Genomic DNA, 15,514 nt, shown 5'->3' with positions numbered 1-15,514 from the left:
AAAATGTCCAAGGATGGCAGCCCTAGCGAAGATCACCAGGGGAGACATCTCAGTGTGTAGGCAGAGAAACTGGACATGGAGGGATGGCCTCAGCAGGGGAGGAGACATCTGCATGCAGCCCACAGCTAAATGAGAAAGAGCAGAAATGTAAACCAGCAGTGATTCCCTATCTTGGGCCTGGTTAGATTAGAGTGGCTCTCCTGTCACTGGGCAAAACACTTTCATAAGGAGACCTAATCATTAATGCAACAAACTCTGATGAGTTCCGACCTGGGTATGGTTCGACTTAGAACAGGTTACTAGAGAAGAGGATTGACAGAGTAGAATCTGCACATCATAATCAGTCATCTAGCAGCTCTGATCACTTTGCATATTGCTGGGGGACACGTAACAGCAACACATATTTATATCTGTTTGTTCCCCAGCACTAACATGACAATAGGTTTCTGCCATCTTAACTTACAGAGACATTATTTAGTCAGGTTACAATCAGGTTTTACAAAAGAGACTCTGACCACACAGTTACTTATAAAATGAATGCAGTTAAGGAACAAAGTGCGGGGGCTGGAAGTCAGAAGAGCTATGCTCCCCTCTCGGCTCTGCTGCTGCTCAGCTGTGTGAACCTGGAGAAGCTCTTTACCATCTCTGGGTCTCAATCTGCTCATTTTAGAGGGTGGTAATCAAGCCCCACCTACTCCCTCAGGCTTCTTAAATGCTTCTCAAGATGGAAGCTCACTGCAGGAATTTAAAAGCCAACTGTGGCACTGAAACAAACTGGACAACTGCTTGAACTCTCTGTTGTAATCATCCATTCTCATAAAGGGACTTGTTGGCTAATCGTTTGATGACATATTTATTTGTAAGTTTTGGGAAAAATAATTTCAGATGCTAGTCTTAGAATAAACTCAGGAGAAGTCTCAGGTCATTTCCAGTTTGAATGAATAATTCTTTTTTTTTTTTTTAACTTTTTTTTTTTTTTTTGTAGAGACAGGGTCTCACTTTATGGCCCTGGGTAGAGTGCCATGGCCTCACACAGCTCACAGCAACCTCCAACTCCTGGGCTTAGGCGATTCTCTTGCCTCAGCCTCCCGAGTAGCTGGGACTACAGGCACCTGCCACAACACCCGGCTATTTTTTGGTTGCAGTTTGGCCGGGGCCAGGTTTGAACCCGTCACCCTCGGTATATGGGGCCGGCGCCTTACCGACTGAGCCACAGGGGCCGCCCTGAATAATTCTTTTGTTGGCTTTGTTGGAGGTGGGGATGGACGAAAGCTGAACTGCATATCCTTCAGAAGTCACAATGAAAAGTCAGCCTTTGTGCCAGCAGTGTTTGGTTACATAGGTGGCAGTCCTATGCCCCATTTCATACTTTAAACAACATCACTGTTCTCTTTATCCAAAATATACTGGCATTATATAGACTTATCCAATGAGAGAAATAAACATTTGCCAGTGTCCTCTATCAATAAGACACTTGCTAGGTGTTTTACATACAGACTGCCGCTTGGTTCTGAAGGCAACTTAACAGGCAGGTGTTACTGTTCTCCTTTTACTGAGACCCAGAATGGTTATATGACTTGCTCAAGGTCACATCATTAGGATATGGCAGAGATCTGAAATAAAACTCCAGATCTTCTGACTCCAGTCCATGCTTTTTCTTCTGTAACATCATGCTGCCTAGAAGAAAAAGAAATGAGGGTGAACGATCAACCAGAAGGGTTAGGAAAAAGGATATGATACTAGCAAAGAGCTCACTCATTTTGTACCATTCTGAAATGTCCGGTTTTCAAAGAATCAGAATATGACAGAAATATTCACTATTGAATCACGACTGAACATAAGCTATCTAACTTTGATGATCCAGAAGGCCCTTCCAGATCATGCTGTGTCCCACAGTTCTAACAATGTCCGTAATCAGTGCACTACAGATATACAGGGAAAAAATGCCAGGTAGCAGAAAAGCCAGGTCACCTGCCTCTAAGATGCAGGGAAGTGTGAGGCTTTTCTCGTTTTTTTTTTTTTTTTAATTACACTATGTCAAAGAAACACGTGGAATCTACCCACATGATACTGCCTTATTTGGTATATATTCTAAACACACATCCATTCTCATACCCAATGAGAAATAAATCAACTCAAGGGACTCCATCTTTCACCAAATCCTACCCTTAAAATCCTAAAACAATCATTATCAGTGTACACAAGATTTTTGGCAGTCACAAGCTCTATCACCAAGCAGAGCTCAAAAACAACGGGCATTTCAGTGCACCCTTGATGGGCGGGTCGGCCTGCATGAGGCAGTGTGGCTGTGTGGAGGGAGAGAGGTCCGGATCTGTGATGAACCACCGCTCCTGCCAGTTACCAAGGCCAAGGCTCTCGATTCACAGATGTTCCTCAGCTGTCCCGGTGCCTCTATCCCTAGCAACAGTAAACAACGAAATATCTGCAAGCAACCATGTCTAAAGAAAGAGCTCCATATTTGAATCTCCAAGAAGTGGCCAATTTCCCAAAGGCTTTTCTTGGCACCCTAGAGTAGACTGGGATGAAAGTTGTACCGGAGGCTGGAGAAGAGCCCAATGTGTTTCACGAGGTTGGGCTCCACCACGTAGGCCCGCTCTCCCTTGGCCCTCAGCAGTGAGTACAGCGCCATGTCCTTGCCAAAGCCTTTGTGGCAGTACACCTGGGACAGGTAGGTGAGAGCTCGGCGGGCCGCAGGGGCAGGGAAGAGCATGGCTGGTGTGCAGCACTCAGAGGCCGGTACCACACTGTACAGAGAAGGACTCAGCCGCCGCAGTTCTAGGAAATAGTGCCGACCCACCAGCTCCACCAGGCCCATGCTGTACAGGGAGAAGAAGAGCATGACGGACCAGCTAAACCCTGGGCGGCTCGCGAACCTCATGTAGATCCAGGTGAGTAAGGGCCCCAGCAGCATGCCCACACCGACCCACTCCAGGATGCGCATGGGCTCCGGGTTGATGTAGTGCTGGAGCCTCTCGGGGTGATAGAGCTTTAGATAAAGGGCATCTCGGAGGTGTGGCTCAGAGAAGCGAGCCCGCAGGAGGTGCTCCAGGACTGGGAAGATCTGCTCTTCTGGAACGGCATCGTCCTCCACCATCAGGACATAGTCCGGGTTGTAGGTCTGCAGGGATGACTCCAGGCAATAGACATAGTCCTGCTTCTCTTTCTCAAAAGAGTTGGTCGAGGGGTCATCGCCATAATCATCCTCAGTGCCCTCGTAGCGGTTGGCCACGGGGACATATTTGGAGAGCAGCTTGGCATCAAAATGGCTCACACTCCGCTCCACGTTGCACAGGAAGAGCTGGTGGCCCTCACACTGGGGGCCGCACTGCTGAAGAAGCCGGTGGAACTGAGACACCACCTGCAAGACATAGTGGAAGCCGGGTTGCCTGTCCACAGTGATGATGGTGATCACCAGCCAAGGCCGGGGGGTGGCCTGCCAGACAATGGGCACTGAGCCGTTGGCAGAGGGCAGCTCCTCAAAGTAGTGGAGCGCAGCCTCGCCCTCCTTCAGGCTTTGCTGCAGGAACTCTTGGCTCATTTGGTTCAGATGCCAATGGCGCAGATAGAAGTAAGAGTGCAAAAGCCGGTGACAGGCCAAGGGTGCCAGCAGGCCAAATGTCACCACCGTTAGGATGAAGAGCTGAACAGCAGTGCTGCCCCAGGAGAGTCGTCTGAGCCTCCGGAGGAGCATGGCAGCTGGAGAGGTTGAAGTGCTCATGAGTTTAACTTCTGGTCATGTCTGGTCCCAAGAACAAATCATCCTGGAGCTTAGGCCAGAATCATCGGAAGTAAAACCTAAAGTGAGAGAGGAAGTAGGGAAAGGTAAGGTTAACTTTAAAAAAAATTCAAGAACTGAGCTCTACATATATCAAACCAGAAATTCCAAATCAAGGTTGTATATCTAATGGAGATTTTTTTTTTCCCTTTTCTTTTTAATTTTTTTATTTTAGAGACAGGGTCTTGTTTTGTCACCTAGGCTGTAACACAGTGGTATAATCATAGCTCCTTATAGCCTCAAACTCCTGAGCTCAAGAGATCCCTGCGTCAGCCTCCTGAGTAACTGGGACCATAGGTATATGCCATCACACTCAGTTAATTTTTTTTTTTTTTTTGAGTGTTACTTTGTCACCCTCGGTAGAGTGCCGTAGCATCACAGCTCACAGCAACCTCAAACTCTTGGGCTTAAAAGATTCTCTTGCCTCAGCTTCCCAGTAGCTGGGACTGCAGGCAACCGCCACAACCCCCGGCTATTTTTTGTTGCAGTTGGCCTCCTCCTGCCTTGGCCTCCCAAAGCACTGGGATTACAGGTATGAGGCATATGCCTGGCTGACAATAGAGATTTTATTTTCTGCAGTTAATTGTTCTTTGGTTGTATCTGCTAATGATCTCTGGGATGCCTCTATTATTTCTATGAGTAACAAGTTCTCAATGTAGTCAAGCAGGTCTCCACACCCAAAGATGCTTTGACAGGTTGTACAATGTGCCAGAAAACCACCAGGTAGGCTGGTATGATCATTATTCTATTCACCAGTCATAAAGACATGGGTTCTCAAAACAGACACAACAAACTTGCCATGAAGGAAACATACACAGTTAGAGCAAGTTCCAGCATAAGTGTACAGTAAATACCTGTTTGTCAACTGTGCATAATAACTTCTGTTAACAAAAACTCTGTGTTTCACACATACCAAATAAGAAAAGGAATACTTAGGATTGTCAGAAATGTCTTTGCTATTTAATGTTATCTTCTATTCATAGTTCTCTGATCTCAAGCAACTATTCTCAAAAGTGCATGTTAATTTAATCCTGATTGTTCTGTTTTGTTTTTATAGAACCTTCAAGAGAACCAGTGTGAGAAAGTATCTCCCATATGCAAGCAAATTCTAGAGCCCCAGACTATGGGAGGGGAGGAAACATTTGGAGGAAGGTCTGTTACTAGCTTTACAAGGAAGGAAAGGAGGGGTAGCCAGAAGTGAAAACAGAAGAGGCAGCTTGCCCCCATCTGGTCTAGAGAGAGGCATGCTGTATGATGGGAAGACTCAGAGAGCAGCCTAAGGTCAGGCACGTGTTGGTGCGAATCCCAGCTCTGCCTCTCACTTGATGGGAAGTCACTTCACCTCTCCACATGTTAGATTCCTCAGCTCCAAAATGGAAAAATAATAAACCCTGTCTCATAGAATTATTTGCAAATATTAGGTGTGTTAGGGAGTAAAATAATGCAGAACAAAACTGCCATAAAATATATCTGCATGTTCAAACCAAAACAGTATTTCAGGAGTGAATAGGTCTAATGTACAGACAGAAAACAGACTTGTGTTACAAAACAGAATATAAAGCCAGTATAAAACTAGTAAGGGCAATGTAAAATTAAATGGTGTCTGTAGTACAAAAAGTAAAGCTCTTACCTTAGAAACATAATATAATCAGGTTGTACACATTTGGAAGAAAACTATCTGGCTTGTGAGTTAAGATGAAGGAAGGATTACCCAGGCAGCGTACATGGCTGCTGTGGAGCAGAGTCAGCCAGTGTTCTCAGGCCCCATGTTTTCCCCTTGGGCACACAGAGTCACCTTTGCTCCCCTGCCTCCTTCCAGGTGGTGTGATGTGACAGGCTTGTGAGCCAACTGACAGGTATGACAGCTGGGCCAAGGGGGTTGAGAACACATGTGCCATCCTGACTTTCTCATCCCCCATCTGCCAGCTGAAAGGAGAGCTTGGATCTAGAGGAGGGTTCGACCACCACTGGATGGCAAGAGCCTGGGTCTCTGAAGGAATTGCATGGAACAACAGAGGCCCCTCCTACAGCCCACCTTCCAGTATCCTACTGACCTAGAGTGGACAAGTGGATTTTGTTGTGAGCAATACTTAAACCACTGTGTCTAGGCACTAATGATTTTTGGACTAGTTAATTACAGCAGTTTGCCTACCCTGACCTCTACAATTGTGTAGAATACCAGAAATCTATACTACAATCATATGGTAATTTGAGGAAGTATTAATAGAGAAATAAATTCCATTTCAGCAACAGAAGCAGATTGTACTAGGGGACGCCAGACATGAGACAGACTATCCCAGTACTTATAAGAGATCTGGATAGCACCCAAAGAAGGAAAAAGGCAAAGAGAGCTTTGAATAGTATACAACTCCATGCTTGCTGGTGTGGCAATTTCTAGGCTATGACAGGCTGGCTGTATCTCCCACTGAACTGCTCAGGTCAATGGAGTTAATAAATCATGACATCAGTGGGGCCTTGCCAGCTCCATATCATCCCTACTAGAAGCCAAGTAGTGAACTGGGCTGAGTTCATAGTCTTTGTGCATTGGCCTTGGGAAGAAGGCATTGAAATGACTTCCTGCTCACAGCATTCTCCTTGCCCTTCCTATTCCCAAAGGGAGATGGACCCATCTACAAAAGAGAACTAAATAGAGTCAACAAGATAAGGAAGGCAGCTTGGAAACACCAGACACATAGTAAGTGCTACTACTTGGTATGTTAAGGCAGGTGGGACAGCACCTAATATTAACATAAAGAGGATGTTTACCCCTGGGCAATTTTTCCTACTGGGGGCAATAAAATCACTATTTTCACAAAGTCCCTTATTTTAAAAACACAGCTGGGACTGCTGGTTGGATGATCAGTTCAGAGGACACCGGGTCGGGCCCTGCCTACATCGATCAGCTCTTGCTGGGGTGATGAATGGCCCCAAATCTTCATAACTTAAAATAACAACACACATTCCTTGTACACATGTCTGTGGATAGCTGTGGCTCAGTTAGGCTCAGCCCCAGAATGTAGGTTGGCAGTAGGTTGTTTCACACGCCCCTTCTTCTAGATCAAGGTGCAAACCAGCTATGTGGATGCACAGAAAAGCATAAGAGGCCAAATCAAAACACACAGGTATGTTTATGTTCAAATAAGAACACAAACCAAGTGCCCCCACCAGCCAGTGGGACAGGGAAATTTACTCCTCCCACAGAGCAGTGGAAAAGGAAAATGAAGATTCAAGAGAAAGTGAAGATTCAAGAGAAAGGACTTAACTGGCAACAGGCCAATTTCTAAATCCTCAGGAGAAAAGAAAACATCTAGCAATCTGTTCAGAGAGTATGGAAAATTACTAGAATGCTCCCAGGGCATAAGACTCAGCCTCTCCCCACCCTATAATTATACACTGTATAAATCAGGGCAGGCTTCCAAAATCTCAGTGGTTTATAAGAATTAAGGTTTTAATTCTTGCTCATGTTACTTGTTCATTCTAGGTAAATTGTGCCTCTGTTTCACATTGTCTATACTTGAGGACCCATGTAGATGGAACTGCATTTTTTTCTTGAGCATTGCTGGGTTTGTGGCAGAGAGAAAAGAGAGAGATAAGAAACCACAAGCTAGCTCTCAAAGCCGCTACTTGAAAGGGGCACATCATTTTCACCCACATTTCAGGGCCAAAGTTAGTCACATAATAACTCTTGAGTTCAACAGAGCAGAATTATGTGATTAAGAAGAGCATACCAAGAGACACAGGGACAAGTTAATGACTGAGGAACTATTTGTTTCTCTAGTGAGGAGCAGAAAAAATTTTAAATGATAATGCAATCTACTACATCACAGTGGACCAGAGGAGCTGGGATCAGATCCTTCATTCAATGATTAGAACACTGCTTTGCCAAATATTGCCCATATAGAGTTACATAAGTAATCAAAAGTACATTCTTGGCCAGGTGAGATGGCTCATGCCTGTAATCCTAGCATTCTGGGAGGCCAAGGAGGGTGGATTGCCCAAGCTCGGGTGTTTGAGACCAGCCTGAGCCAGAGTGAGACCCCCGTCTCTAAAAAAAGTAAAATAGCCAGGTCTTGTAGTGGGGGTCTGTAGCCCTAGCTGCTTTGTAGGCTGAGGCAATAGGATTGCTTGAGCCCAAAAGTTTGAGGTTGTTGTGACTTATAACGCCACAGCACTCTATCAAGGGTGACAAAGTGAGACTCTGTCTCAAACAAACAAACAAAAAACCCCCAGGAAAAAAAAAAAACCCAAAAAGCAAAAGTGCATTCTTGTTTGCTTTTTAAAATAATGCCACCTAGAAATTATTTCATTTCACTGGTCTGGTTTTAACTGACCTTAGGGGAATGCGGATGTAAAAACAGGGATTTTCAACTGAGAAAAAGAAAAAGAGTTCTTTCCTCCCAGCCTAAGTATGAGGAGGTATGACAGAAGGAGGACTATACTTTGGATTTGGCATCTGCTAAAAAAAGAAAGAAAGAAAAGAAAATGGAAGGGAAGGGAAAAGAAGGAGGGCTATATCTACATTACCTTTCTGATAGCTTTTTTCCAGAATTCCACAGTCACCTGTGCTGTCGCAGGCTCAACCTCATGCTCCAGCAGTATTGTGGCCTGACTAGCATGTGAGTTGGCCCTAGTGACAACCAGGCCATTACAGCCCTGGTTCTATGGAACTATGTTTACTGAGTACTTATCTATACCGTCACGTGGACTTTGAAACACAAGCTTTCTCTAAACTGAATTCTGCCTGTTATCAAGTTTGGGTGTAGGGCTCAGGGAAGACAGTAAAGGACAAATGCATTGAGATATGAACATGAAGTAGGGCGTGGATGAGTAAATAGTGACAATGACAGTTACATTTTAGTGCAGCTACTGAGAATTAAACTAAAGAAACAGTGTAGAGGGCTGGGCTCAATGGCCTATAATCCTAGCATGTGTGGGGGGTGGGGGCCTGGGGGATGGGGAGGGAGGCAAGATGGGAATATCCGTTAAGCTCAGGAGTTTGAGAGCAGCATGAGCAAAAGCAAGACCTCAAACTAGCCGGTTATTGTGGTGGGTGCCTGCAGTCCCAGCTACTCAGGAGGTTGAGGCAGGGGAGTCACTTGAAACCAGAAGTTTGAGGATCCTATGAGGTAGGCTGATGCCATGGCACTCTAGCCCGGGGCAAGAGAGTGAGACACTGTCTTGAAAAATATACATATATTAAAAAAATTAAAAAAATAAAAAGAACCATGTGGTGTGGGGGGCACAGCACAGACCAGACTGAGCATCAGGAGTTAAGTCCAAGTCTGTCCTCCTGTGTGACTGGTACCGCCACTTTCCTAGGCTCCTGGGTCCAAAAGTAAGTTCTGACTTCTCACTTCCTAACACCATTCTTATTATGCCTCTTTTTTTCTCCTGTCCATCTCTTCTCACCTCCAGGGCAGCTGACTGATAAAGGACCCTAACTGAGCTTCTGACCTCCAGAATAAGTGACAGAAGCCAAAAGATCTGGGTCCAATTCTGGTCCCAACACTCACTAATTAGGTCAATTTGCATAAAGAAGTCATTGATTTCTCTGAGCCAATTTTGTCTCTGCGAAACAGGAAAATAAAATATATCTCATTTATAGAGACATTGTGACGATGAAAGAGACAGTGGCTCTGACAGCCCTTTGTCAGACATAAAACACTGTGGATATGATGGTATTGTTTTCTGTCTGATACTCAAAAGCATGGGTTGGAAACCGAACCCTTTACTGTAAAACTATCCTATGATATCTCAATGACTATTGAATAAAGTTCAAGTTCTTTGCCATGATTCTTCACAATTCCGTTCCAACCACTAATATTCTTCAGCTCCATTTCTCCTTCTCACACAGGCTAATTCAACCATCAAGAATCAGCTCAAAAGGCACCTCTTCCAAAAGCCAACTCTGAGGTCCCCAACCAGAAACAATCTCTCTCTTTTTTTTCTCAAGTAGGAAGGCACTTTACATGAACTCTTCCCTCAGGCCATTCATTTGCCACCTTCTCCTTTAGACTGCACCTATTTATAGCTAGCACTTATTAAGGCAGTACTCAGCAGATCCAGTGTTGTGCTAGACCCTTGCATCTATCTCTTCTGACCAAAATAGCAACTTTCAAATAGCAATGGAATTCATCCCATTTAGATGAAAACAATAGATGCTACCAAGATGAAAGCAGGAAATGCAAACACAGGACAAACTTCAAAGCCCATGTTCTTTCCATGATGCCTGCTGCCTTCCATGGTTTCATTTATGGCCCTTGACTTGGACCCAAGTTGGACTTTTAAATCCCTTTTTAGTAGATTCAGTCTGATTTATCTTCCGTATCCCTCACAGACTCAGCACAGTAACTATGCACACAAGAGACTCAATGTTTACTCAGCAAGTAAATGGCCATTTAAAGTCATTTGATCTCTATGGGTTTCAGTTCCTCAGCTATGAAATTGGAAATGTCAAAGAGCTTGATCACATAATGTGTGGGGAACAACTTATTTATAGATGGTGGCTGAGCATTTATGTGCCAGGCACTGTTGTAGGCATCATAGCAATTGATCCTCACAAAAAGCCTATGGGAAGTGCTACTATTAAGCTCATTTTATACTTGAAAAAAAAAAACAAAAAAAAAATAAGGCACAATTAACCTGTATTCAAGGTTAACAAAGCGAAATTTTAAGTGGGGTGGCCAAACTTGAACCCAGGCAAATTGGTTCCTGAACCCATCTGCACTTCTGCCTCTGCACAGATTTAGAGCCCAAGAAAATCAATTGAAAAGCCACTAGAAATGGGAACAGACTTGTAGACAGAACATGGTTGTTAACAAAATTAATATGTAAAAATAATATATAATACATACAGCAAGAATATAAATACATATACTACATAAACTATGGCATTTTTACATACACACACTATATATATAATAAATGCTTTCATATAATCAATCACCAACTAATTAATGGAATAAAAGATCCCAGTCAAAATGGAAAAAAAGAAACAACTAAAATACCTAGGAATGAACTTAAGAAATATGCAGGATATGTACACATACTACAAAATTCTACTGAAGGACATTTAAAAAATCATTAACAAACAGAGAAGAATAACATTTTTCCAGCTGGAAAGACTTAGTAGCAGAGATCCCTTTCTTGAAAAATAATCTCTATATTCAGCATATTCTAAATCTAATTGATTTCAAGAAGGAGTAGCACAGTTCAACAAATGGGCACTTTCATATAAATTGATATAATCTTTGTAGAGAGTGTTAGGGGAGTTACCTATAAAAATTATTGATGTGCTCCCCCTTTGACATCAAAATCTTACTTCTAAGAATCCACCCTGAAGAAATGCCAACATATGCTACCAAAGATGGATAAGAAATAGTCACTGCAATCTTGAAAAAGAGAGAGAAAGAGGGGAGAGGAAGAGAGGGAGGGAGACAGGCAGGAAAGGAGGGTTGGGCAAACTGCAGGCAAACAAAAATGCCTAGCAACAGGGAACAGATTCTTAGATAATCATAAAAGGATATGCTCTGGAGACATTAAAACGGGAGAAAGGTTTAAATATATTACACTAACATGAAAGAAGTCTTAGCTAGGTTTTCGCTGTGGACTGAACGATTGTATCCCCCCAAATTCATGTTAAAATCCTACTTCCTACAGTGCTGATGGTGCTGGCATTCAGACATGGGGCCTTTGGGAGGAAACCAGGTAATGAGTGTGCAGCTTCGGTGATGGGATTAACACCTTTAGGAGAAGAGACAGGAGAGAGTTCACTTCCTTTCTTTGCTCTCTGCCTTGTAAACCAGGAAGAGGGCCCTCACCAGAACCCAACCATGCTGGCATCCTGACCTTGAACTTCCAACTTCCAGAACTGAAAGAAACAAAAGTTTCTGATGTTTAAACCACCTAGTCTGTGGCAGTCTGTTACAACAGCTCAAGTAGGCAATTTTGAAAAATACAGAGAGAGAAAGAGGGGCCAGGACGGAAGGGAGAGATGGGCAAACTGCAGGCAAACAAAAATGCCTAGCATTTTTTTCAAGCTACAGTCTCGAAAGGAAAGGGAAAATGCAAACTTTATCAATGCAAGTTGAGGAAAAATGAACAAGACTTATGACCATTTTATTTTTATTGTGGAGTATAATTTAGTGAAGGAGAGATGAAGGGTATAGATTAGAAAATAGAGATGGTAAACATGACAGGGCACCATGTTAAGTTCAATTTTTATTCCTGATTTAAACTGCTATGATTATGATGGATTAAATTACATATCTGCACCCATTTGTAAATGTTTAGCATCTGTGCATTGTGGTGCCCTCACCTTGTTGCTTTATTTATGGAAGCTTTAAATAGGTTTTACTACCTGATTGGGAAGATTCTCATTACCCAGCATCATAACTTTCTCAGCTTAAAAAAAAAATCAACTTTATGAGGTATAGTTTACATACAATAAAATGCACTGATTAAATGTGTACTTCAATGAGCTTTGTCAAATTTATACATATAACCACCATCACAATAAAAATTGACCAAAGTATTCTAAAGATCATTTGGAATTAGAACTAGTAAACATTGCCAAGAAATTCTCACTTTGGTGTAACATAAGACAGATGATTACCACTTTAATGTGAAATACATAAAATTTGCTTAAAAATCAAGAAGAGAAAGATACTCCATTTGTAATACTGGCAAAAGAATTAGCAGCTAATTCACCCTCATAAATGCAAAAAGGCTAATACACAAAGGAAAAGGTGTTAATTCCTACAGGTAATCAAGGACATGCAAATTAAGATATAATTTTCAGTCCGTGTTATTGATTTAAAACTTCAAATATGTGTCTGTGAAGAAAACTGTGAGATATGTAGACAATCTCAAATACCTAGAAGTTGAACTTGTAAGTCATCTTTACATTTTAGTTTCCTGAATATTTTGTAATAAGCTTATCGTTAAAATAATTCTAATAATTCTACTAATGTTAGGTGTTAAGACACACAGTTTTCTCATCTCATAAAGTACGTGGCGCAGTGGATTCTAAAACGCACGCATGAAAAAGCTATTCCCTTTACAAGGATTACTTTTCTTGGGGAAATACACACACGTGCACACACACCTGCAGGTTTTTGCTAATGGTCTGTATAGTGAGATCATCTTTGGAGCCGCCCTGCGGTCCCGGGGAGAGAGCGTGGGTTGAGCAGGGGATGCCGGTCACAGCGACCCTGAAAGAGCTCCCACCTCAAGACACCGCGGGCGCAGTGCGGCACTGGTGAAGCTCGTGCCAAGGGCCTCAAAGAGAGCGAGACACGCCCAGGAGGACCTAATCTTCCCTCTTGGAAGGAGATTGGTGGCGGAGAGACCAAAGCTCTGGATCTAGTATCTGCTATTGACCTTGGGCAATCCCTGCCGCGCTCGAGCCTCAGTTTTCCCACCTGTAGGCCGAGGCTGATCGTCTCCAATACTGCCCTGGCTCCCTTCGGCTGGTCTTGCCAGTTGCTGGGAGGGTCACCTTCCTCTGCCCGGTCGCCCTTCCCCAGCTCTCAGGCTGCGAGATCGCCCACATAAACCCCACGCTTCGGCCGTGCTCTCCGCGCACCGGCTCGCCCAGGGTGTGGACTGGCGGCCTAGGGGACTGGCCCTCGGGCGCTTCGGCTCGGTGGGGTTCTTCACCTAGGCTCGCACGCGCCACGCTTGCGTCTTTCTGTCGGCCTCGCGACGCAGCTGGCGCGGCCGGGAGGTCGGGAGGCGCCCCTGCAGCGGCACTGTTCACCCCTCGCTGGCGCCCTTCGAGGTCCTTGTAGCCCTCCGGCAGGAAGAGGCCGGCCGCCGCGAAGGCCGCCTGCCCAGAGCACACCCACCCGGGCACAGGCCCTCCGCGACGTCCTCCGGCCCCGCAGCTGCTCTCCGGGCGCCAGGTGCGGCCACTCATAATCCTCGATCCCCGGCTCTGGTGTCTCCCCAGGGCTCCCACCCCCATGCCAGTAGGGCTGGGCGGATCCTGCGCAGCGGAAACCTACCGGATGAGAGCGGTCAGATCTGTCCCTGGCGCACGCCGTGGGCAGCCTCTCGTGTCGCCCGGGCCGGCTGGCAGGCTGATCCCGGCCGAGGCGCCATCGCGGGAGCCGGGGAGGAGCTGGCACTTCGCGGTGTGGGCGCGCGCCGGAGCCTCACCGCCTCCCGCCGCGCAGCTCCGGCGCGGGGCTCCCCTCGCTCGGGCAGGCCATGTGACCCGCTAGCTGCCGAGCGACCACGGCCCCCAGAGCTGGCTCGGGAAAAAAGGACGGCAAAAGGCGCCGACTGATGGGCAGCGAGGGAAAAGCAGGGGTCGCCTCCAAGTCGTGCAAACAGAAAGCCTGTTTCTTTTGTGACGGGGAAAGAAGCCCATCAGGTGGGCACATGGAGATTAATTCACACTGATGAATCGACGTCTCTCGGTGCGTGTAAGCGCTTCAGTTAAAGCTGTTACTTTGGGTCCTGAATGTTGTTCAGTCTTTCAAAAACCTATTTAAACTCAAATGGTAGAGAGAGATGGAACGCTGAAGGTATGAAAAAATATATACACATTGACTGAGAATAATATCTGAAGAGCAAAAAAGGAAAGAGATAAGGAACGATCCAACGGAGGAAAAAGTAAGTGTCATAAGAAAAGTGACAGCTACCCACACTCCCGGCCTTCCCCTTTTTTCTCAGGCTTTTCACCTCATTTTTTTTTAAATCGCTTCCAATTTGGGGCCAGTTTGCCTGTCTAGGCCACCTATTAGCATCTACAGCTTGCTGCTTATGTTTGTACAGCCTGAAAGCTGAGAATGGTTTTTGCAATATTAAATGGTTAAAAAAATTAAGAGTATTTCGAGGCACGTGAAAATTGTATGAGATTCAAATTTTGATGATAATAAAGTTTTATTGTAACATGGTCATGATTTACGTCTTGTCTATGGCTGCTATTGTGCAAGAACAATTGTGATGGGTAGGTGTGACAGACCTTATGACCCACAAAGCCTAAAATATATACTATCTGGTTTGCCAACACCTGCTTTAAAAGCTGTGTTCAGGGTTCAAAGGCAAAGCATTAAAGTCAGTAGATGCTCATGATTTCTTCTTGTGTATGTTAGTGTAGTTGATACAAGATAAAAAAATTCTTTTAGAACCTTACATCCATTCATCTACCTCCAGCATATGGGGCCAGTGCCCTATCCCTTTGAGCCACAGGCGCCACCCATCTTCTGTTCTTTTATCTGGCATTTATTGAAGAATTGTTCTGACATAGTGCCAACAGTATGAGAATGAGATTTGGATCAAGGAATTTGTCATTAGGAATACATATGTATATATATTCATTAGGAATGTTGAAAAATACACACACACATATATATAATATATATGGCTGGGTAGATTGAGAGCTGACTCTGGCACAGAAAGGGAGCTTGGGAAGGTCCCTCATGTCCTGGAAGAAGGACTAGCAGTTTGATATTCTGAAAGCAAAGGGTTGTGACAAAACTGAGGCCAATTCAGGTCACTGCCATTGGCCAAGTGCTGGGTTCTAATATATTTACTGGCTATGACAAATTAAATCCTTCGTACTCAATGTTTTCATCTATATATTGGGAATAGTGATATTTTCCTCATAGTTTGCTTGAGAGGTTTACACAACATAGCACCTATAAAGTGCTTAGCACCGCACCTGTCAAAATGTCTAGAATTCAATAAAGGTGGATAGTTATTCATTTG

General features: G+C 44.4%; 1 protein-coding gene across 3 annotated transcripts; it reads right to left on the bottom strand.

Annotated features, from left to right (window-relative positions):
- Window positions 1–1,979: 1,979 nt before the first annotated feature.
- Window positions 1,980–14,577, bottom strand: PGAP4 (post-GPI attachment to proteins GalNAc transferase 4). 3 transcript variants are annotated; one of them, XM_053571348.1, is made up of 2 exons: window positions 13,804–14,577; window positions 1,980–3,816 (listed from the first exon to the last, which is right to left on the bottom strand). In XM_053571348.1, the coding sequence occupies exon 2, from the start codon at window positions 3,737–3,739 to the stop codon at window positions 2,528–2,530; it is 1,212 nt and encodes a 403-aa protein (XP_053427323.1). In that variant the 5' UTR covers window positions 3,740–3,816; window positions 13,804–14,577; the 3' UTR covers window positions 1,980–2,527. The 3 variants fall into 3 exon arrangements, with proteins under 3 accessions (XP_053427323.1, XP_053427326.1, XP_053427330.1); XM_053571351.1 differs by lacking the exon at window positions 13,804–14,577 and adding an exon at window positions 13,219–13,346; XM_053571355.1 differs by lacking the exon at window positions 13,804–14,577 and adding an exon at window positions 12,903–13,201.
- Window positions 14,578–15,514: the final 937 nt, after the last annotated feature.

The sequence above is a fragment of the Nycticebus coucang genome, chromosome 2, assembly GCF_027406575.1.
Source record: "Nycticebus coucang isolate mNycCou1 chromosome 2, mNycCou1.pri, whole genome shotgun sequence".
Lineage (NCBI taxonomy): Eukaryota > Metazoa > Chordata > Mammalia > Primates > Lorisidae > Nycticebus > Nycticebus coucang.
Note: the sequence above shows the minus strand (reverse complement) of the source record. Positions and strands in the feature narration are given on the sequence as shown.